Here is a 25248-nt window from a genome sequence, read left to right as displayed (position 1 = left end):
AGATGTTTTAAAAATAGGAGGAAAGTATACATGCAGAGAAAAGAGCCCAAGAGTCCCAAATGGACATTTACTATCTTTAAGTTCAAGATAAGACTTACCCTAGATGTGGTAGAATGAATACTCCTTTCTGCTAGGTGGATACTTAATATACATTGTATATTAATGTTGCCCTTTTTGCAAAGAGCAAAGAGATCTGGAGCCTAGAACTGTTTGTTGGGAGGTACCTACATAATTCTAGAGTAGTGACCTTTACACAGAATAAATAGTAGTAGTTTCCAAGTTGTGCAGAAGCTGCAGCCCTACTGATTCATTTAGTGAGTTTCTCAGCAATAACTGTGGGTTAGGAAAAGAACCTAAATATTTATTTGATATAAGAATAAGTTAAATTCAGAAAGACAGTGGTAGGGTATAAATACCATTATACTTGGATTTCATCCTTTATTAAGGCAGTAGAGGAATTTGAAAGCTTTCAGAATGATTCTAGGATAAGAATTAGAGAACATGGTCTGGAAGGCATTAAAAGTTGAAGGTATGGCCTGGAATCAGGATATGAGCAATTGCTTTGAGAAGATATATACAAGGAAATTCACTAGAAATTAATGGTATGGGAGGAGAAAATAGGAAGATTGGGATAATCTAGGGACAGTCTACTAAACAATGTTGAATGAGATCCAGTTTTACCTTTGACTTTATTTTGCAGGAGTCTTATACATATAAGGACCCAATTACAGAGTTTGTTGAATGTTTATATGTTAACTTTGATTTTGATGGAGCTCAGAAAAAGTTGAGGGAATGTGAATCTGTAAGTACAAATTTTCACTTAAAAATTAATAACATTCTTAAATTTTTATATATTGTAAGAGATAACCTTGCAGTGTTTTATTAAAGGAATTATATCAGAATTGTGTATTAATCGTAAAGTGGCATATGTTTTAGAAATGTGCTAGGGTGAAGACATTTTTCATGTTGCCATGTGTGTATCCCTTTAGTTCGCACAGTTAAACATTGGATGTATTATAAATTTACCCATACACCCATAATTCTATGTCTTATCCTGAATGAGTAAATATGTGAAATATTTCATTTCTTATGGGCAAGGTCGTTTGGAATTGCATATCACTGCTGTGATTCTCAGTTTGTTTTACAAGTAGGCCTGTTTTTATATTTTTTCACCTGATTATATTTAACGTGTGATATAAACCAGTCAAGTTGAAAGTGCGATTTTTATAACCACAATGTTTTCTCTTGGTTAGTAGAAACTAACGTACCTTCAAAGCAACTCAGAGAGTTAGATTTATGGATTTTTTGAATACCTTAGTTTTCAAGTTTTTACAAACTACGAATTTACCTGTTAAATGTATTTAACAAATTGACAAATTACTAGTTGTCCGTTTCAGTTTGGAACCCATATGTTAGCACAAAAATGGTCCAAGTTTGTTGAAGGACTGAGATACCATTTCTCTAAGAAAGAGAAAATTATCATGTAAATATACCTCTAAGGTGATTTCCAACACTGGACAAAATTAAATTATAATCCAGTGCAATATTGTTAATATAGTCATCAATATTATTAACATGTCATATGGCATTATTAAATATTTGTGTATATCTATTATGCTAAGTATGTAGGCCTTGCTAATGCAGAGGGGCACTTGGTTGCTATTCCTGAAGTTAAAATATTCTCTTTTAATTATGATACTGTTTGTGGAATAGGAGTCACCCCTTGAATTTTTTCCTCCGTAGATTTTCAAATCTACTTGCTATCACAGAAATATGCGTATCTTTACTCCATTCATAACTGTTCGAAGTTGCTGGAAAAGATATGCTACCTACAGAAGGTTTATGTAGGGTAATGGACAGGACAAAGCTACTTTGTCACAAGATTGCTCACTGTTATCAGTGGAACAAGGAAACATTGCAGTTCTTTTGTCTTTTTTTTTGTAGCATTTGTTAAGTTACTAGAGGCTTCAACATAGTGTACTAGCAAGGGCGGTGATACTAGTTGAGAGAGTTCTAGTGAATGGAAAAATGAGTAAGGCACATAGAAGGTTTTTGAGTCAAGTTAAAATTGTCTGTCAGGGCCATTGATTTGTTTTCTTCTTTTATATTTCATAAATACAGGTGCTTGTGAATGACTTCTTCTTGGTGGCTTGTCTTGAGGATTTTATTGAAAATGCTCGTCTCTTCATATTTGAGACTTTCTGTCGTATCCACCAGTGTATCAGCATTAAGTAAGAACATCCTGATGTAGTTTGTGTTTTCTAATTTTAAATTCCTGGAGATTTCCATTTATTGTAAAGCCTCACTTTATGGGATTCAAGTTAATTGGATTTTATTTTATTTCCCTTTGCTTTAAAAAAAAAAAACAGTTTGATAAAGATTTATTTAAAATTCTAACTTGTTTGAATTCTGGTTTACTACAGACTCAAAAAATATCTTTGGCTTCTGTGACACAGCATGATTTTTGAAAATGATAACTGCAAAGCAATATGATTCTCAGTTACTTTTTAAAAGTACTATTACACTGTTAGAAAAGAGAAGTATCCAGTTTTAGAATGGTTTCAGCGGGGATTCAAATAAGGATTTAGCCTTTAGTAAATCTGAAATACTGTTGAAAGACTACATTTGGTAATCATTTCAGTTAATTGAGTTTGTTTTATTTAATTATATATTTTAATTTTTATATAGTAAACTCCAGTGACATCTTAAAATGTTGAAACATGGAAAAATTATGGTGAATTTTAGTTGAAATAGTCTCTTTTGTGTGAGAAAAGTATTTGGGGAAAAATATGAAACTTACATAACCATTTAGAAACTAATTTTACATATTAGAATTTGAAAAATACCCAGTGCACTTTGGCCACAGATGAAGTCAAACAGTAAATACTCCATAAATATTTATAAACTTACTACGTTAATGTTTGCCTCTTAGGAATTGTGTGTAGACCAAAGTTTTTCTTCAGCAACATTTGTTTTTACTAAGGCATCCATACTTGCTTGCCTAATCTTATTGGGTTGTGACTGAAGTGGTTATTCAGAGCTAGAAGTATAGTGTGATCATGGGACTTTTCCTGTGGGAATTGAAGCCTTGACTTAAGTTTTTTTTTACTACTTTACTATAGCTAGCAGGCCTGTAGTTTTAAAAAGCTGATTTTCTTAAAGAATACATGCAAATTGTGAAATACTGGATAGGTGTATCATACCTGTATGTGGGACTCTGGTGGACAATAAATAGATAGCTGAATGCTAGCATTATTAGAGTTTCTTTGTGGATTTTTTTGTTAGCTTTTTTAAAAAAAGATTTATAATTGGGCTTGGGAAAGGGATGCTAATATTTTGGTTTCTCGTTGAATTTTCCCCATTTTTCATTAGAATTTGGTCACTTGCGTTTTTTTTTTCAGTGGGGTGGGGGTTTCAAATTCTCCTTCTTATGTCTTTAGCACCTTCCCTACTTTTAACAGTATAGATGCTCGTAAATATTTACTGATTAAATAAATTTCCTTGTATTAGTTCTGTTTCTGTCCATGATAATGCTTTCTCACTTTGGTGTATGCTTCTGAGAGCACCATGAGTAAGAAGGTTTCTTCCAGTTTTAGTTCCATTTATTAACTCTGGGACCTGTAGTCATTCTTTTGTTTCTTGGGATTCAGTTTACTATCTTTATCAGTAAAATAAATAAAGTATTTGTCCTATCTAATCATAAAAGATGTGTAGCTCAAATAAGGTAATATAGTGAGACTGCTTCTGTGAACTTTTATGTGGCATTATCATTACCTATAAATTTTTAAACACATCAGTGTAGTTGTATTTTTTCTTTTTAAAAATTTTAGTTTTTAATTACAGTTGACATACTATAATTATATTAGTTTCAGGTATACAACATAGTATTATAATTAGACATTTATATACCTTATGAAGTGACCACTCCAACAAATCTAGTACCCATCTGACACCATACCATAGTTGTTACCATACTCTTGGCTGTATTTCCTATGCTGTATTTATATTCCTGTGACTGTTTTATAACAGCCAAGTTGTCTTTCTTAATCCCTTCATCTTTTTTCACACATTCCCCCAACCCCTCTCCCATCTGGTAACCACCAATTTGTTCTTTGTATCTATGAGTTTGTTACTTTATTTTTTATTTATTTTGTTTTTTAGATTGCACATGTAAGTGAAATATGATATTTGTCTTTATCTGTTTTATTTCACTTAGTATAGTAACCCCATAGGTCTATACATGTTGTTGCAAATGGTAAGATTTTATTCTTTTTTATGGCTGGGTAGTATTCCTTTGTATATACATACCACATCTCTATCCATTTATCTGTTCATGGACACTTGAGTTGCTTCCCTATCTTGGCTATTTTAAATAATGCTGCAATGAACAGAGGGGTGCATATATCTTTTTGAATTTGTGTTTTGGAAATTTTCAGGTAAATACCCAGAAGTGAGATCGCTGTGTCATATCGTAGTACTATTTTTAATTTTTTGAGGAACTTCCATACTGTTTTCCAGAGAGGCTGCTCCAATTTGCAGTCCCACCAACAGTGTACGAGGGTTTTCTCTTCTCCACATCATAGCTAGCACTTGGTTGTTGATTTATTGATGGTAGCCATTCTGACATGTGAGGTGATATAGTGGTTTTAATTTTTATTTTCCTGATGATTAGTGGTGTTAAGTGTCTTTTGATATATCTGTTAGCCATTTGTATGTCCTCTTTGGAGAAATGTCTATTCAGGTCCTCTGTCTATTTTTTAACTGGATTGTTTGTTTGTTTGTTTTGGTGTTATAAGTTATATATTTTGGCTATTAACTCCTCATGGGCTGTATCATTGGCATATACCTTCTCTCATTTACTAGGTTGTCTTTTCTAAAATCCAAAAATTTTCCCTTTTAGTGATTGATTTCCTTAGTTTGTTTAAACATTTTTGGCCTACCTGTGGAATGTTTTACTAACTTCGATGATTTTGTATACATCCGTTAATGCATTTTCTTTATATACTAAAGAAGACATTTAGAGCTGGAAGAAATCATAGGGAGCTTCTAATCTAGTAACACCTGTCATTGAATCATTGAAAATAGGACTTTTCAGTTGAACTTTCTACAGAGATGGGAATATTTTATTTTTTCAATGTTCAGTATGGTAGCCAATAGCCACTTCTGGCTTTTGACCACTTTAAATGGCTCAGATTTCAGGTCCTAGAACCATGGTTTTTAAATTGTGTTTGTGTGTGATTTGTTTTCAAATGCAATTATTATATGAGTATGTATATTTATGTACAGTTGACCATTGAACAACACAGGTTTGAAGTACATGGGTCCACATATGCAGATTTTTTTCAATATAGTACTGTAAAGGTATTTTCCATATGATTTTCTTAATATTTTTTCTAGTTTATTTTAAGAGCACAGTATATAATGCATATAACATACAGAACATCTGTTAATCTGTTTTTTATGTTATTGATAAGGCTTTGGTCACCTCACCTCTGGGAGCTGATCACGCAGATTTTTGTGCACCGGGTTGGCACCCCTAACCTGCCCTCTGACCCCCCACCACCTCACATTGTTTAAGGGTCAACTGTACATGTGTAAGCAGATCAGATCAGAGCTCCTTTACCCTGTGTTAACCTGTGCCTTTATTCAGCTTCCATCCTGGCTGCATCCTAGGCACCTCTGTGGAACCCTGGAAACATAGTTCTACAAAACACTGATTCCTCCTTGATTGTAGCTGGGAAACAAGGCTCAGACATTGAGCTGGTTAAAGTTTTCTTTAACAACAGCCTGGGCTAATAGGTCTCTAACATTCATTGTACCTTACTATGGAATCTTTATTTTTCACTGTGAACAACTGATATTTTTAGAAATAATAGAGTTAGAAGAATTTGTCATTAGTGTATCACTCGAGCCAGAGGATAAAAATGGAAACCATAAGTCATAGTGTAACTCTGTCTCAGAATCTGTGTAGAGTTTTATTTTACAAATACAGGGTCTGTGAAGCCACCCAACCTTTCTGGGTCAGACTTTCTAAGTATGCTATGCTGATATGTAGTAGGGCTACTGTGTTTGTAGCTTAAGGATGGTTATTCCAGAAATATCCAGGATTGAGAGCCACTGCATCAGGTTGCAATTTTTTAAGCATGTAATTACAACCTGCTAACGTAGCAATTTTTCAACTGATGTGCCAGAATAATTTTTAAAACATGCTATACCTGACCAGTCAAGGCACTGACCTCTTTTCTCTTAGATGGTTAAATTTAAAAAAAATTATAACAGCTTACACAACAGTAGCCGTCCAGTGTGAATGAATCAAAAGTATACCTATTTTTGTCAGATTGGCAGAATGTGTGTGTGTGTGTGTGTGTGTGTGTGTGTGTGTGTGTGTGTATTTTTTTTTTTTTTTTTGGTGTGCTGCAGAATTTCAGTAATTATGTGTGCCATGAGAGAAAAAGGTTGAAAATCACTATGCTGAAGTAATGGTGTGAAAAAAATCAGTGCTTTAATATCTTTAGTATATAATGAATTAGGAAGCTAGGAGCAGAGCAGAAAGTGGCTTCATGAGAAAAAAGAAATATTTTTAGAGCAACAGTGAGATCTCAGGTTGTAAGTTTCAAGCAAGGGGATTCAATCAGTAGGACTCCATCCTGGGGGTAGGCCTCTTCATGTTTTTAATATGTTAAGAATATCGCTAAAAATAATGTTAAGCATTTAATTTGGGCTTTTATAAATAGAACAAACATCAAACACCAGGATAATGATTGATTGAGTTTGTTTTACCTTTAAACAATACATTAAGAAAAAAATCATTGTTCCCTAATTTTGAGGTTTTTAAACCTAGCTCTATTTCAGAGTCATCTGAAGTACTTTAAAAGAACAGATTTTTTTTTTTTTTTCTTCACTAGATCTGTTTAGAATTTCTGGGATCAGGCTTGAGAATTTGGGTTTAAAACTTCCCACTTGACTCTTGCAATCAACCTGGGTGAATCATTGTTCTAAATTAGTGATTTGTAGTCCTAACTCTACATTAGATCAAGTAGGAAGTTTAAAAAAAATAAATAAGGAAAAATAACATGATGGAACGCAAACCCTAAAAAGTAAAACCTTCTGGGGGGGGAGGATGATCTTGGCATCTGTATTTTTTAAAGCTCCTACATAATTTTGATACATAATTTTTTTTTCTTTAATTACACTGTTTATTTTGAGATGATTATAGATTCACAAGCAGTTGTAAGAAATAGACATTGCCCTGTATTCCTTACAGTGCTAACTGTAAAGTGATAACATCTTGCAAACTAGTATCACAATAGCATATTGATACTGATATATTCAGATACACCGAACATTTCTGTCGTCACAAGGACAAAAGGGTAAGTTGCTGTTTTATAGCCATACCTACTCCCACCACTGCTACTTCTCCTTAACTCCTGGCAACACTCATCTGTTGTTCTCCATTCCTATTACTTTGTGTTTTCAAGAATGTGCGGAAACTTTTTTAAAAGGTAGTGCTCAACTTGTAAAAGAGGATAAATATACTGTATGTGATGATTATGATATGATTAATAACCATATAACTAGTACAGTTGTTCAAGAAGAAAATATCAAAAATGTGAATGGACAACTCTTCTGGCCAGGCACTGGGTTGATAAGATAGGAGGGAGCACACACCCTCAGAGCTTAACATCCAGATAATAATAAAGATAAAGTTATAAACCATGATAGATGTTTCAAAGAAAAATATGGAGTAATTAGGATGACATGGACATAATTTGTATATTGGAAAATCACAGAAGTTCATTGAACCCTGATAATTTAAATGGATTATCTTTAAGTCCCAAAGTAGACTTACTTCTTTCCACAGTATACTTATGTCATTATGACAAATTATTCACTAGTTTATGCTGGCCTATCTCTGTCTCTAACTTAAAGTTATTTGACATTCATTTTTTTGTTTTTGGTTTTTGAAGTGTGGAAGGGGAGGGATTTGTCTTTGGCCTCTTCCTACCACTTCAGTGGACAAATTAGAAATGTTGAATAGAATATTAAACGACTCTTTCCATTTATGCTTTGGAACATTTCTCTGTTGATAGTTTCTTGACTAAAAGGCTGTAGGCACATGTGATAATCATATCTTATTGAAATGCATATTAAGAATGTTTTTATTGGTTTATATACAGCTTTATAGATTTGTGGGATAACTTACAAATCCGTTTACCATAGAGTATGCAACATCTGTCAAAAAAGATTACTGTGGTAGGATTTAATTTAGTATAGCTGAGTAGCTTATCAGATATGGTGTGTGTCTGAAATTTAAAAGCTGTTCTAGAATAATCCTTGGACCCATTTTCAATTGTAGATGAAAACAAAGTATGGAAGTAATATTTTGAATGTGTATGATAAACATGTTGGAGCATACATAAGTATAATTTCCCTATAGGGGGTTATTTTGGCTTTTCGCAAAATAATTTGCCAACTGCTCTTGGATTTCTTTTAAGTTATGAGGTCATTCTACTTTGCTTATTTTAACTTTTTTTTTACCTTAATATGTTTTCTTAAAGTTCTTATTACCACATAGCAATTTATATTCATAATTATACTTCCTTATATTAGAGAGGAATAGAAAAGCACACTCTGCTAGATACAGATAAAAGTTTCAAAAGCCATTATTGCATTTCTTTAACTATAAAATAATACTCTTTTTGACTAATGAGATGTTACAAAATTCAGTGAAAATGTTGTTGCCCAGCATTAATGATTTCTCAGTTTTCTCCTGTTTCTTTATCCTAATCTTACAGTTAAACACAGTTTACACTTAAGACTTATTTTTTAAGTAGGTGTCATAGCATACCCTTATTAAAGACTATGGTACCTTGGATAAGCTATTGGGTTAGCCAAAAAGTTCGTTTTTTTTCCTTATGATGGCTCTCCTAGCGCTTAGTTGTCTTTAATTTCATTCAAAACAATTTTGTTAGATTGTACTGTGATAGTTGTCATATCAGAATGCATTTAAAAAAAAATCACAACTGGTGAATTTTTGTGTAGCCATTTTAATATTGAAGATGGAAGAAAATATGCCACATTTTTGGCATATTATGCTTTATTACTTCAAGGAAGGTAAAAAATGCAAGTGAAACAGAAAAAGATTAGTTGCAGTTTATGTAGAAAGTGCTCACTGATCAAATATGTCAAAAGTGGTTTGCGAAGTTTCGTGCTGGAGACTTCTTGCTGGACAATGCTCCAAGGTTGGGTAGACCAGATAAAGTTGATAACAATCAAATCAAGACATTAATTGAGAATGTCTTTTAATTCAGAAACTCGGCCTCTCCACTTCTGAGAAGTTTTCCTGAATTACTGTTTTAATGATATTTCCTGTGTGTGTTCACTGATTATTTTTTCTGGAACTCCTGTTTGGTGTTGGACTTCCTGGACCAGCCTTTTCTCCTGTTTTAGTGCTCTTCACAGAGATTTTCTCAACATCTTCCAACTCTGTTTTTATTTTATGGATGTAATAGAATAACTTAAATTTTTCCAAGGATATTAATAATAGTTTTTGTTTTTATTAAGTTATAAATTGACATAACATTATATTAGTTTCAGGTATACAACATGACTCGATATTTGTTTGTATTTTGAAAAGATTACCACAATAAGTAGTTAACATCTGTTTACAGTAAAGAGTTAATCACACATAGTTACAATTTTTTGTTCTTCTGATGAGAGCTTTTAAGATCGACTCTCTGGCAACTTTCAAATACATGGTAAGGATTATTAACTATAGTCATCATGCTATACATTACATCCCCTTGCTTACTTATTTTGTAACTGGAAGTTTGTACCTTTTTACCCATTTCCCCTAACACTCAACTCCCACCTCTGGCAACTACCATCTGTTCTCTGTATTTTTGAGCTTGGTTTTTAATTTTTGTTTTTGTTAGATTCCACACATATGTGAGATCACATGGTATTTTTTTTCTGTTTGACTTATTTCACACAGCACAAAGCCCTCAAGGTCATAGGCATTATTGCAAATAGAAAGATTTTATTCTGTTTAATAGTTGAATAATATTTGTGTGTGTGGTGTGTGTATCACATTTTCTTCATCCATTCATCTACCTGTGGATATTTGGTTTGCTTCCATGTCTTGGTTATTGTAAATAATGCTGCAGTGAGTGTAGGTGTACATTTACCATTTGTGTTTGTGTTTTTGTTTCCTTCTGGTAAATATCCAGAAGCAGAATTGCTGGAGCATGTGGTAGTTCAGGTTTTAGTTGTTTAAGGAACCTCCATAGTGTTTTCCATAGTGGTTGCACCAATTTACTTTTCCACCAACAGTGCACAGGGGTTCCCTTCTGTTCAAATTTTTGCCACACTTGTTATTTCTTGTCTTTTTGATAATAGCCATTCCAACAGGTTTAAGGTGATATCTCTTAGTTTTGGTTTGCATTTCCCTGGTGATTAGTGATGTTGAGCACATTTTCACGTACCTGTTGGCCTTGCATATGTCTTTGGATAAATGTTTGTCCTGATCCTGTGTCCGTTTTTTAAAATCAAATTACTTGATTTTTTTTTTTTTTTTGAGTTGTATGAATTCCTTATATGTGTTAACCTGCTTGCGATATTTTCTCCGTGTGGTAGGTTGTCTTTTTATTTTGTAGATAGTTTCCTTTGCTCTGCAGAAGCTCTCTATTCTGTTCCATTATGTCCATTTTTAATGCAGCACCATACTGTTTTGATCAGGAAGTACAATGGCTTCAGTTTTGTTCATCTTTCTCAAGATTGCTTTGAAAGTTTGGTGTCTTTTGTAGTTCTCTGTATATTTCTTATTTAACACACTCACTGTCACGTTGTGTCACTTGAGTAGTGAGTTAGTCAACTAAAAGATGAGCATAAGGGATTTGCAGAAAACATTTAAATGTCTACTCATACTGCCTATATACAAGGTTGAAATTTTTAGAGTAATTTAAATAATTTGGAATTATTTTTGTGTTTCACATCTAGATTGAATTTTTTTCTCAGAAATTCTGCATTTTGTTACATGTTGTCTTTTAGTTATTGATAAACAATTTTTTTATGTAACACAGGCATGGTGTAGAATAGTTTAAGGCAACTCTTTGTATTTTAAACTTTAATAGAATATTACATTTTATTTTTCAATCTCTACTATTTTTTCATAAAATCAGTAGAATATAAGAGAAATGGAGTTTTTTTCCTATTAATTAATTTCTTTTGCTGTGTTTTTCTACTAAAAGAAACTGCTCTATTGCCATGTTCTTTAATTCACTCTCAAGAGTGATTGGTAGCCTAGATAACCTGAGATACCATTAATAACTTATTAATACTTCTAGGACCTTATTTCAAGTTTTTCTTAGACTTTATTCAATAAATAAAGGATCAGCAAACACAATGCAAAACACTAAATCCCTGAAGTGGAATTACAGGTCAGAGCATGTAGGCATTTATGGGTCGTAATGCATGTTGCCAAATTGCCCAAGCCATATTGAGATAGGAGATTTAGAATATGGATGTAAAGAAGGAGATGAGATGGCAAATTCTAAGTGGAGTTATATAAAATAGAATTTTCTTTATTTTATCTTAAAATCTGACCTTAAATATTTTCTTCGATAAGCTGCCCCTAAACCTCCCAAGACTAGGACTGGTCAACCCTGCACGTTTCACGGAGCTCCTTCAACTTTTCATTACACTTAAAATAATTTATATATTTTGAGGAATTGGGTGATTGTTCCCCTACTTCCCAACAGGTGGGGAACAGACTGGATTTTGTCACCATCATCTAACACAGTTCATATTTTGTTGGACAAATGACAAAGAAGGAAGAGAATTGATTTGGTTTGGCTGGCATATGGTATTTATGAAGGAGAAAAATGGGAGGTTTGAAAGTTAGATTATAGCTAAATTGTAGACAGCCATGAATGAGAAACTTAGAAGTTTGAACTGTATTGTTTTGGTAGAGAGACCCTATTAAAGTTTTGAAAGATATTTGTGGATAAACTGGTTTGTTGGGTTTTAGGGCTAACTGGCAACTATATAAAATAGATTAAGGAGAGACTCAAGAGGTAGATTAGTTGGGAAACTAGTTAACAGTAATGGAGCCTGAACTGGAGTAGTGATTAGGGTAGGTACGAAACAGTAAATATTTATTCATTGCCTCCTGTGTATTGGACATTGTGCTAATTGCTGGATGTATAGCAATGGAAGAGGAAGCCATGGTGCATTGCACTTGGGTTATATATACAATCTATCATGAAAGCATATGTTCAGCAAAATAACTACAGCTGTTATGAATGCTATGAAAAAAGAGGGCTATGAAAGTATCATACAATTGTGTCACACTTGGGAGAGGTGTCTTGGAAAGCTTACAAGGGTACTGGTTTAGCTGAGACATATGTAACAAAATAGTTAAGTGAAGAAAAAGGTGGATGAACATAGGAAGAAAGCGTATCCTGTTCAAGGTCTCTGAAGTGGTTAAAAACATTGCATGTTTAATGAACACAAAGGTTTAGTATGGGTGGTAGCAAAGAGTCTTTGAAGATTGTTAAGGAATTTACATAAGAGACAATGGTTAAAGAGATCATTGAAAGGACTTTTCAACTAGAAATGCACAGCAAGAAGAGGAATTGGTAACCTCTTCAAGACTGAATGTTTCATTATAGTTTTAATTACTTAAACGGCCTTCAGAAACTGATTGTGTATTATAATTTTTAAAAAATCTTTATAATACCAACCACTCATAATTAATAGCTTACTGGGAATGATATTTCTTCCTTTTTTTTTTTAAGTAATTTTTTTAAATAAATCTTCAACCAAGGATGTATTTTATTGATTTTAGGGGGAGAGAGAGACACACACACATCAGTTGGTTGCCTCCTGGATGCATCCCAACTGGAGGCGGAACCTGTAACCTTTTGGTATATGGGATGACACTCTAACCAATGGCTGTTTCTTCTTTTAAAAAGTAGGATATATAGAGATCTTGAAAATTGGAGTTTTAATATATGCAGTGCAAATTGTTTAATTTGTGCTTTTCAGAGTAAAATGGACTTGGCCTCTTTTTAAAGAGTTGTATATTTTGGGGGGATGCAGGAGGCATACAAAAGATAAATTGTTATAGGAGGTGATAAAATAATGAATATGTTTCAAAAAACCTGTTCTTCACCTTTAGAGTAGCAGCTTCAGGTAAAAGTATCAGACATTGGCTTACTATAGGAGTGCAGGAGAAAATGAAATTTACACAGCTCTAAAATAAGTCAGGAACCAGCAGGCAACAGAAGGAGTTTATTGGGAAGACACTGGAAACAACAGCTGCAGGAATTTTTCCTAGTCAGAAAAATGCCTGCTTGTTAAAGTGACCCACACTTCCATATTTTTAATAGCTTAAGTAAAATGAGGTTTAGTTAGAAAACAGTGATAAAGATAATAAATGACATTTCCCCTTCAAATTGAAGTAATAGTCATGGATTAATTGTTTATGTTTCCTGAGAATGTGCACTTACAAAAAATTGGTCATAAAAACAACAAAATTTTGCCACATAAATCCAGGGAGTTTTATGGTTGAGTTGGCTCATACTTATCATCATGATGTTTTTTAACTCCAAGCATATTTTAAGATTAAATTTTAAATGATTTATGTCTTCACAGATTTAGTTGGTAATTTACTTTGTAATGATTTTATTGATAGCCTAACTTAATTTTAATATTTTGAGTGAAATTCTATTCTTTCTCAATAAACTTATAAAATAGGGGTAGTAGAGATTATATTAGTCACATAAAGGTACTTTTATTAACTAGATAAATTACATTTGGGTTGGGAGCTCTAGAATTACATAATCATATGACTGTCAGTGTCTTGAATATTTCTGTTTTAAAATTGGGAATGATTTTGTTACTGATATTCTAGTTCTTTTTTTATCAAACCAATGATAATATTAGAGGGCCTGCCAAGTACAGTCTCTTCAATGAAGACATGAGAAAAGGGGACAGTTAATGTTTGTGTTTAAACATCCATATATGCATGTATGTATACTTCATGCTCTTACATACTGTGCATGCAGATGTAGATGCTCTCCCATCAGCTGACTGATCTATGCATGTATGTATATACTCTGCTTAGATACTGTACATGCAAATATAGATACTCTTCTATCAGCTGACTGACCTACTAACCTACTACCAGAGCTGATGCTGGCATTTAGTCCTATTAAATTAAGCCCTGAAATGGCCTCTTTTTCAACCTGATCATAAATTGAGAAAATTAAATACAGATTGGTTGATATCAGGTTCATGGTGTCTGTCATCTTCATCCATCCCTCATGCTGTGTGTGTGTGTGTGCGCGTGCGCGCGTGTATGCCTGTTTTCTCTTAAATTCAGTGACCATTTAGGTTATATACAATGGTATACAATTCAAGGGAGTGCTCTCAGGATTTACAACACAAACATACACAGCAGCCCTGAGTGTGTGTTTCTCAGTATGTCATTCTCCTTATAATAGTTTTAATTTGTATAATTATTATACATTGTAAAACATTTTCTTCCTTAGATTATTACTAGTTGAGCACCTGCTAAGTGTGTTACTTTTCTAGAAGCTGGAAGGATTTCTAGAAGCTAGAATGCAGAATATGGTGCTCTCCCTTCAAGAATCTTACAATCTAGTTGGTGAAATGGCACAGCTCATGCATAAATATTAACAATGCAGCTCTTAAGAGTCATAATATTTAAGAGAAAATAACCTGTAAACACCTAAAAGGCTGTATGCAGAATGTGGGTCGAATGTGGACTTAGTTAATGTCATTTTTACCTTTTTTATTAGCATGTTGGCAGATAAACTGAACATGACTCCAGAAGAAGCTGAAAGGTGGATTGTAAATTTGATTAGAAATGCAAGACTGGATGCCAAGATTGATTCTAAATTAGTGAGTATTATATTAACTATCCTACATACTAGGTATCAGTTGCTGGTTATTTTACACTATTTCCTCAATATTTATTAATGTATAATAGTTCTTTGAAAGCAACAGCACCCTCCTTTTTTTTTGTTACTGGTTGAATATTGTCACCTCTCTACAGTGCATGAAAATACGTACAACAGTCATGTTTTATTGTGATGTCATGCTTATGACTTGCCTGGGAAACTTGGGCATTAACATTACCGGATCAATTTTCCCCTCTCTCATTTTAGGGTCATGTGGTTATGGGTAACAATGCAGTCTCACCCTATCAGCAAGTGATTGAAAAGACCAAGAGCCTTTCATTTAGAAGCCAGATGTTGGCCATGAATATTGAGAAGAAACTTAATCAGAATAGTAGGTCAGAGGTAAGAACCACACATTTTCTATTCTTTGAGATTTAGCAATAATGTAACATAATTGTTACATGGACTTAATTGAGAACATACTGATATGAGTTGTATCTGATTTTATATTTCTGTTTGTTAGGGATATGAACATTTTGTTTAAGAAATTAATAAACTGAAAAGAATTTTTTTTAGATGTTATTGGGTTGGCTAAAAAGTTTATATGGTTTTTTTCTTTTTCTTTTTCTTTTTTTTCCCCTGTAAAATAAAAGACACATTTTTCATTTTCACGAATAACTTGATTGACTTGAATATTTTGAGTATGTCAACCATGTCCCATGTGGTAGAATGTTGATCGTTCTCAATTATTGTCTCGGTTTGATCACTATCAACTTCAGCCACTCTACCCGACTGTAGCATTGTCCAGCAAGAAATTTCCAACATGAAACTTCATAAACCACTTTTAATACATTCGATCAGTCATAGCACCTTCACCATTTACTGCATAAATAGTTTTCTTTGAGTTTCAGTTGCATTTTTACCTTTCCTGAGATAATAAAGCATAATATGCCAAAAAAGTTGTGTGCTTTCTTCCATTTTCAATATTAAAATATCTACACAAAAATAAACCAATTTTGATAAATCTTTTTTAATTGCTCGTTGATATGACTGTTGTCACAACACAATCTAATAAAATTGTTTTGAAGTTAAAGACAACTAAGCACTCGTAGAGCCATCTTACAGAAAAACCAAATGAACTTTTTGGCCAACCCAATATATGCATTAGTTAAGGAAACTGAGAAAAATTAAGTGTTCCTAGTTTATTATAACTGTTTCTTTTCCTTTTACTCTTCCTGTATGACTTCATTAACTCATTTCCTCAGGGTTTTCAATACATCATTTTGACACTGGCAGATGATAACTTACATGTGTGGAGCCCTTTTCAAGTGCTTGAAATTTGTATTTTTAAATCAAACAGAACATTTCTGTAAAATGTTGATTTTTATTATATTTATTAGGTTAATCTTTTCAAATTTTATCAGATAATACTTAACTATATCAAAAGTACATTTCCTTTTTCGATAGAGATCCTACTATTAGATATTAAAATAATTTGGATGGATTTGTAATTTTGGAATCCCAAACAACTTTTAATGCTTTTTAGCCATTGTGTTTAAATGTATAGGAAAGGAAGTTTTTAGAAGCAGCTGTAGAATATTCAAGGACCTCTTTTGGTTGAAGCTTAGCAGTAGATTTGTGTCCTTAGAGTAATCCTTCAGTTTTAAAAGGGAAGGATGAAGTAGGAAATTATTGTCAATGCCTATTCCAACCACATCTAGAATAACTGAGCCTGAAAAATAACTTTTATATAATGGGTTTTTTGGTGCTTTATGATCAATTCATATTGATTTTGGTATAATATTGGTGCTGTTGTCACTGTTATACTTTATAATTGGTCAAAAATGTCAGATAGTATTGGTGTTTATTTTGTCTTAAGTAGAGCATCTGACATTTAGCAACTTCAGTAGTTGTTAAAATCTTAAGAGAATGGTTTGGCAGGAATAATACTAAAAGGAAATGCTGTCACTTTTTTCTAATTTTTTTCAGAAAGTATTTTTCATCCCTTTTTTTTATATATATTTTAGGCTCCTAACTGGGCAACTCAAGACTCTGGCTTCTACTGAAGAACTGTAAAGAAAAGATCAAAAAAATAAAATAAAATAAAGGAAAAATGAAATAATAAAACCATTATATAAATGGTGACATACATTTTAAAAACAACATAATGAGTATAAATTTTGGAGAATTTGAATAAAATTGGCTGTGTTTCATTATCTTGTGAACTTCCTTGTGTATACAACTGTATGTGTGTTTTTTTGTTGTTTTTGAGGGAGAAAGGAAGAGGGGTGGAGGGGGGTAGGGAAAGAGGGAGGGAGAGAGAGAGAAACATTGTTTTGTTGTCCCACTTATTTACGTATTCATTGGTTGCTGCCTGTATGTGCCCTGACCAGGGATGAAACCTACAACTTAGGTGTATTAGGACAGTGCTCTAACCAACTGAGCTATCTGTCCAGGGCTTAGTTTTTTATTTTGGAATAATTACAGATTCACAGGAAGTTGCAAAAATAGTACAGAGAGGGCTTATGTAATCTAAACCTAGTTTCCGTCACTTATTTTTCTTACTATGTTACTATGGTACAGTATCAGCCAGGAAGGATATTGACGTTGGTACAGTGTGTGTAACTCATACTGTCATCATCATGAAGATCTCCTTCATTGCTACCTCTTTGTAGTCACACGTACCCCTTACTATCCCCACACACTCTAACCCTTAGAAACCACTAATCTGTTCATCTCTATAATTTTGTCATTACAAGAATGTTATAGAAATGGAATTATATAGTATGTCACATTTCAAATTAACTTTTCCTGTTCATCATAATGCCGTTGAGATCTATCCAAGCTGTCAGGTAGATTAGTAGTTCATTTCTTTGTTGTATTCCATGATATTGATGTGCACCATGTTGTTTAACCACATACCTATTGAAGGATATTTTGGTTTCCATTTGGGGGCTCACATATACAGCTGCTGTTCCTTAATTTATTAGAGTGGTTCCTTAGTCATTCACTAGGCAACTACAGAGACTAAATAATATAAGTGGAATTTTATAAATGCTTCCTTAAATGTTTTACACATACCTACAGAGTATACTGCATACTCAAGATATTTAAGTAGTATATTAAAGCCCCAGTTGGGTCTCCTTTACTAAGAGAGGTTTGATTATCTCTGGTTTTTTAACTAAAACCCAGTCCAAAAACAAATTCGTTTTCAAGGTATGGTACAAAGATAAAAGATGCATGTGTGTTATTCTTCTTTTGACACCCAATCAGGCCATCCTCAACAGTCTGTGAAGTTTAAAGAAGAGGGGCCAGATTTGGCCCATGTGCTGTGGTTTCAGACCCCTGTTTTGAAGTGTAGTTCTAAACTGGAGCCCACAGGTGCTGAAGCCAGTGGGGAGGATCACTGGTCAGAACAAGCCAAATACTAACCAGTGTTAATGTTTGTGAAAACAAACCAGTTTAGAGGATCAACCAATGTTGTGAAAACTGCCAGTTTAAAGGATCATTTGTAGAACAAAATGGTCAAGGTTCATAGAGAAATTACCAAAAAGTAGCCTATCAGTAACTACTTAGACCCTTCTTACTATGGATCAAAAGTACAGATCTATAAGAAATAGAACTTCAGTTACATAAAACTATATAAAATTGCATACATTACTCAGGCAATGTAGAAATGGGATGGATGTTAAAAAGTCTTATGTTTCCCTTTTTACCACTGACCCAAGGGCAAATATTTTTAGAGATATCATTAATCTTCGCTTTTTATCTTGACTATACCTCAACCAAGCCACACTATCATAGCAAAGATTTTTAGGTGATTACACAGCCAGCAGTTAAAAGCAGGTCCAACAAACAGTTATTTAATGTGCCTTAGTGGACTATAAAAAGCCCAGGGAAAAGTAATAGGAAGCTAATATAATTTTCTGTGTGTTTGGCATTTTCACATCTATATCCCTAAATAACCCTAAGGAATCGAACATTTGAGTACCTGGAAAAATATTTTACTGATGAAGACCCTCAGTTGGTTAGTTAGATCATATATAGTAAATGTTGAAGCAAGGGATTCGAAATGATTTTTCAGTTAATCACGCTGCCTCTCCTTACGTCCTTATTGTCTTTTGAATCCTTCCAGACTAAATTTACCGTGGGTTAAGGGAGGCTCTTGATCACAAAACTACTCAAGTCTCTTGGTACCATTATCATCAAATGGAGCAAAGGATATTTTTTTTTCTGCCAGTATAGTCATTGTATGCTTGTAGCCTCACCAAAAATTAAATACACACATGCACACACACGCTGGAACATACAAAACTTTGATGAATATCTTTAAAAGTTTATCCTTCACAGTCATTTGTGTTTATGCTTTTTAAAATAGGAAATATACAAAGAATATACATATATTAAGTTGAAAAAAATAAAACATTCCTATTTACTCAGTACCTTCTACTTGCTAAGTCAACTTAAATATAATGGTTCTAGTAATTCTGAAGAGCTTGTGGGCCCCTCACTAATATTTTCCTCTTTACCCCTGGAAGTAACCACTACCATTGTTTTTGTGTTACTTACTTGTATTTATGACTTGATCCTATAGATGTATTCCTAACAAAAATGTTTAGTTTTGCATGTTTTTAATATGCATTTGGTTGAAATTGTACTTGATATTGTCTTGCTTTTTTTCAACACTTTGATTCACCCTTGTCGATTTATTCATGTTGGTGTATTTGGCTATAGTTCATTCTTTTTTACTGCTTTATAGCATTAACATTGTCTAATTACAGTATAATTAATTCATAGAAGTGTTTATGAACACAGAATGTTTCCAGCTTGCTTATCTGGAGTTTTTGGAAACAGTCTGATGGTCATGTTATCTGTTAACTTTTAAAGAGATAAATCCATTTCCTTTTATTATGATTGCTAACATATATTGTTATATTACTATCATCTTATTTGCCAGTTTGGCTTCTGCCCCCTTATGGTCCCATTTTTCTCTCCTACTAGTTAAGCAACTTAAACATTCTATTCTTACAGAGGTCTATATTTCTTATAGAAAGTTCAGTATGCACATTTTAATGGAAAGTTTTAAAATCAGTGTCTCTGCCCCCAGTGATAATGAGGAAGGCTTTTATTGCAATCGTTTTCCCAGATAGTTATTTTGTCTATATTACGTACTTTTTACTATAACCTCAAAATTTTGACTTTTTGTACAATAACATTTTTCTTGTTCATTCCTTTGGTAATTAGGCCTTTTTCTCAAGTTGCTTTTAGGATTTTCTTTATATTGGTGTTCTACAGTTTCACTACGATGTGTCTAAGTGATTTGTTTATATTGCGTGGGATTCACTGAACCTTCTGAGTCTGAAAATGGCTTTTATCTCACATCAGTCCTAGAAAATTATCTCTGGATATTTCTCTTTTCTGGTTCCCAGATTTTTGAGTTTCTACTCTAGAGAAACCTCCCTCGTCGTTTTTTTGTTGTTGTTGTTGTTTTTGGTTTTGGTTTTTTCTTTAACCTCTGTCATCTGTGTTACATTGGGTTTGGGATTATTTCTTGAAATCTGTCTTCTAGTCCATTAATGATTTCTTCATCAGTGTCTCATTTGCTGTTAAATGTCAATTGAATTTTTTTTTTAATGATTTTTTTCATCTTTAGTAGTCTCTTATGCTATTATTGTACTTTCAATGCCCCTTAGATCCTTTAAACTTATTTTATATTTTGTGTTTTGAATCCATCTACTCCGCATCATTCTTGCTCAAATTATCATCCATCACTTAATGCGTACAATAGTTTCTGAATTATTCTTTGAACTATTCTTGACCCCTTATTTTCATCTGTTTTCCATATTACAAATAGTAATCTTTTCAACTTTAAATATGTTTCATTTTTTTTCTCCCCTGATTAAAATCCTTCAGTAGCTCTTCATTAGTCTTGGCCTACAGACTGATTCTTAAGCATGGTCCTCCTCTTGCTGCACCAGCCTCATTTTATGCCAGGCTCCAGCCCCAGTGGCCGCCTCTCAGTCCCTTAAAGCAGTGGCTTCAAGATATTTTGACTTCTGCAGAGTAAGAAAAACCTTGAATCATGACCCGATACTGCAAAACTAAAACAATCTACCCTTACTATATGTGATGATCTCTAATATTTTTTATTCTATGTAATGATGATTATATCCCATTAATTGGTATCAATCCACATTTGAAAAGTAGTGCCCTAAAGAGCAACAATCCTTCCTGTGCTTTGATGTTTGCTGTGCTGTTTTTGCTACCTGAGAATTTTCTCTCCCTTCAACCCCACTTCCCATGCATACATGTACTTTCAGTTTGTAGTTTATCCTCCAGAACTCAACTCAGATAGCAAGGAAGACTTGACATGTCCTTTTGAAGGAAAGTTTTTCCTTGCCCCCAGACTAGGCTAGATTCCTTTGTTAGAGTGTGAGTCTTATTTGTATTATTTACCCCACTTGTAATTATATTATTTTATAATTACTTGGTTATACCTGTCTTAGACCGTCTCACTTGTTTATGAATGTGTCTTGTTTATTATTGAATCCCTAATGCCTGGCTCCTATTTGACCCTGGATAAATTATTGAATGAGTGAATCTTGTTCAGAATGGTATAATGGAAAAAATGAGGACTTGAAAAGGTTGGTAAGTAAATGTACTTATCCAAACGCCTTAATTTTCATTCTGTTATTATCAGGTGATCTTGAACAAAATTAAGAGTTTCTTATTCTCTGATTTCCTAATATGTCTAATGGCACTATTAACTGTTTTGTGTGCCTGGCTACTTGAAAGTGAACACAAACAAAAGACTGCCACAGCGTTTCCATGAGTTCACAGTTGATGTCTGAGATACAGACACAAACACAATACAATATGGTAAGTACTATTGTATGTGAAAACAGACTTACGAAGTGTTGTTATAAGATACTCTTTTATGGTTAACGTCAGTTGAAGATTTGTTTAAAACATCATGTTACTCCAATTTATGAAAAGTTTCGAAACTTGTCTTTCTCTTTGTCTTGGCTCACTCTTGGTAATGGTGGAAGTAAAAATAGAGGCAAATGTATATACTAATGATTTCAGATGTTTTCCTTTTTACTTCCAGTACTCAGGAAAATAATTGGACAGCATACAAAATTGTCGACTTCCAAATTCACAATATTCTGAACTTACATTGTTTGCCAACCTACTGTTGATCCATAGCCACATATGACCACTGTTTTGTTTTGCAGCTGGTGAATGTATAGACAAAGGAAGGGTACTGGTATAATCAAATACCTCAAGCATCTTAAAGAGGTCATTTGAGAAGTAAACCCTGTTGGTTCTAGTGCCACTGCTAATAGGAGCAATTGAAATCCTAAATCAGATTTGCCTCAGCAGTTACGGTCAGTTAAATACTGAGCAGCAAAGACCTTCAGTAAGAAAAGGAATCAAGGTCAGGGCCAAACTATCAGCTGGACAGTAAAATGAGTCATTAATTACTCTTACAAAATAGCCTGCTGTTAAACTGTTTTGTGTGTTTTCCATACAAAATTTACTCCCCTGCATTTTTAATTCTCAGAGATCAAGCCATCCTCTGGAAAAGTGTTAACTTCCTGGAGAGGTAGCACAAACACTGTTAGGTTTTGTTAATTTTTCATCTGATGGATTTAATAAACTGTTTGACTGTTAGAATCTGTAAGAAATAACATTAATCTAAGGTCATCTCCTATTTTGGTTCTAAAACTTGATTCTTGGTGCTGACTTCCATTTAGTCTGATGAGATTGCGAGAACAATGCCAGATTGATTAATTTTGTTTTTAAGTGTTGTGAAGACAATTGAGCTATGAAGAGAAGTTGACATTTTGAACTGGCAGACAGCTTGGGCAATTAGGCACAATTCCAGGTAAATAAGCTAAGTATACTTAGGTATGTATACGTAAGTCTGATTGCTTAAAGGTATACATCTAAGATCCCTGTGATCAGTGCTAGACAGCCGCTAGCTGAGGACCAGAGGCATGGCTTATGTGCAGAATGGCATAGGGAAAAAATTGGATCACAGACACTCTTAGGACTTGAAATCTGGCAGCATTCCTATGGGAATAAAATAGTGCTGCATTGCATTTATTTGTGGACTTTTTTTTTCTGGCCTTCTACATTGCCTTTTAAGCACAGTAACCATGATTTTTTTCATCTTTGTACTTTTCCCAAACAGTAGGCATAATAGTAGATACTTAGAGATATCCACTCTTTCACTACCCATTTATTCATTCAGATCTACAGGTAATGTTTGGGAAATACTAAAAGCAGCAATCTAGCTGAGAGGGCATTGCTGTGATTCCCTCAGGCTGCTTCTACTAGGGAGTGTGCAGCTTTTTACTTCATTTTAAAGATGAATGGTCTATGTAGGTAGGAAGCACATGATTAGCTGTGCCTTTGTTCCGTTGACTAATCAGATCAAAGCTGTTGGTCCATCTGTGAATAAACCAGTTAGTGTTTCTCCACTCCTAACCACAGATTTACACCTTGAACCTTTGCCAGCTGTTTCCTAAGTTCATGCCATCGGATGTGAAGGAGACCAGAAAAGAGTGCACATAGATCAGCTTAAAATCATCACAACTTTTCAAAACAAAACAAACAAAGCTTAAAGCATGAATCCCATAATGGCAGATCAGAAGCTTTATCTTTGTATATTCAAAAGTCAGCACATTGGTGCCATATGTGTTGCTGTCAATGTAAACACTACACCGATAGGGACAAAACATAAGCTGTGACAAAGGACTATTGGAACTTGTTATTTTTACTTAAAATATTAAATTTCTTCTGATGAGTTAGTATAACCAGACCTAGAAAATATTGGGTAGAGGTGGATTGTCTCATTGATTCAGAAATGGTCCAGAGCTCTCGATGTGACCATCTTGTCTCATGTTTCAATACATGACATAATTGGAGAACATTCTTGTGTGGCCATAACTCCCTTGCATTGGAACTTGGGGCCGCCTTTGAAGACTTGTAGGACTCAAATGAATTTTCACTAACAATCAGTAACAGTGCCTCTTATTTCTCTTATATTTCCACTTTTACTTAACCTTCACCTGTAATCACACCATTTCAAGTGAGTCTCAAAACAACCTTGTAATGTAAGTTGGACATCATTCTTCAGGTTTACCATTTGATCATCTGGCAACTTTTTCTTGTCTGACCATTAGCTTGACTTAAGGAACTCTGGGAACAATGGTTACCTTAAAAAGAGAGTGAGTGAGTGAGTGAGTGAGTGTCTGTGTGTGTGTGTGTGTGTGTGTTCCCAGAATCTGCTACATTCTTTTAGAAAACAATGAACATTTAGGCAAAACAGCATTTATCAAGTTAAAAAAAATTTACTGAAACAGATTGTTCCCTCCTAGAACATCTGAGAGAAAAAAGTGGAAAAATTCCCTTTGGCCTCTCTAGATATTTGAATAGACAGCAAGGAAGAACTGTAGCTTTCTTTTTCTTTTTTTCTTTTTCAGCTAAATTATCCTAAGAACACTCTTCAACATAGGAATGCCAGTGGAATTAGAGATGGTAACACAAGATGCACCAGGAGACTCGAGGTTTTGTGTGTTTGAAACTTATATTCTACTATAATGACTAAATTGTAGAGAAGCAAAACTAATGTGTGTGTGTGTGTGTTTTTAAATTTACCCAATGTTTTTTTGGTTCTGTCTTCTAGGAGCAGACAAACATCTTTTGTGTTTTGTTTGTTTGCTTGTTTGTTTTTAAAAGTTCACTTTTTTATAAAACAATGTAAGACAAGGAAAATTAAAGTTACACTACATTAGAGCAATATATTTTCTCAAAATAGAAATGTCAAAGGCATATAAAGGTATAAAGTGGTATGTGGTGTTTTTTTTTTAGACATTATTTAAATTGGTAAGACTTTTTGTCTCAACTTTCAATTTCACTATAAAAGTGAAGTAAATACAATGATTGTTATCAACTAAATACTAGATGAGGTCTCAACATTTAAAAGAATGGAGATCTTATAAACTTGCTTTTGATTTTAATTTGAGAATAATTATGCTGGGTTCTTATGTCTGACTGGACCAAAACAAAAAAAAATGTGGTTGTGTGTTTTGGCATATGTTCTTCCAGATTTTTCAGTGATAGTCATGATAACCAACAAAGAAAAATTAGATTTGAAAGGCCCTTCTGCAGGAGATTCTAATCATCACCCTAAGAATAATTCCAACAACACCTATTGGTTACTTTCACATGAAGACCTATGTATATATACTTGCCAGTGACTCTAAGTGGTGGAGAATAGGGACATGCAATTCCAAAGAATAAACTTTTGGAA

General features: G+C 33.6%; 1 protein-coding gene across 1 annotated transcript in view; it reads left to right on the top strand.

Annotated features, from left to right (window-relative positions):
- Positions 1-17169, top strand: part of EIF3E (eukaryotic translation initiation factor 3 subunit E) — a 42652-nt gene extending 25483 nt beyond the window's left edge. Inside the window, exons 9-13 of the mRNA XM_054590396.1 lie at positions 701-802; positions 2122-2231; positions 14826-14928; positions 15195-15329; positions 16955-17169. Coding sequence (XP_054446371.1) covers positions 701-802; positions 2122-2231; positions 14826-14928; positions 15195-15329; positions 16955-16993 — 489 coding nt within the window. The 3' untranslated portion in view covers positions 16994-17169. The remainder of the gene's footprint in view (positions 1-700; positions 803-2121; positions 2232-14825; positions 14929-15194; positions 15330-16954) is intronic.
- Positions 17170-25248: the final 8079 nt, after the last annotated feature.

Source organism: Pteronotus mesoamericanus, unplaced genomic scaffold (assembly GCF_021234165.1).
Source record: "Pteronotus mesoamericanus isolate MK-2021 breed Mesoamerican mustached bat unplaced genomic scaffold, CSHL_Meso_final scaffold_174, whole genome shotgun sequence".
Classification (NCBI taxonomy): Eukaryota; Metazoa; Chordata; class Mammalia; order Chiroptera; family Mormoopidae; genus Pteronotus; species Pteronotus mesoamericanus.
Note: the sequence above shows the minus strand (reverse complement) of the source record. Positions and strands in the feature narration are given on the sequence as shown.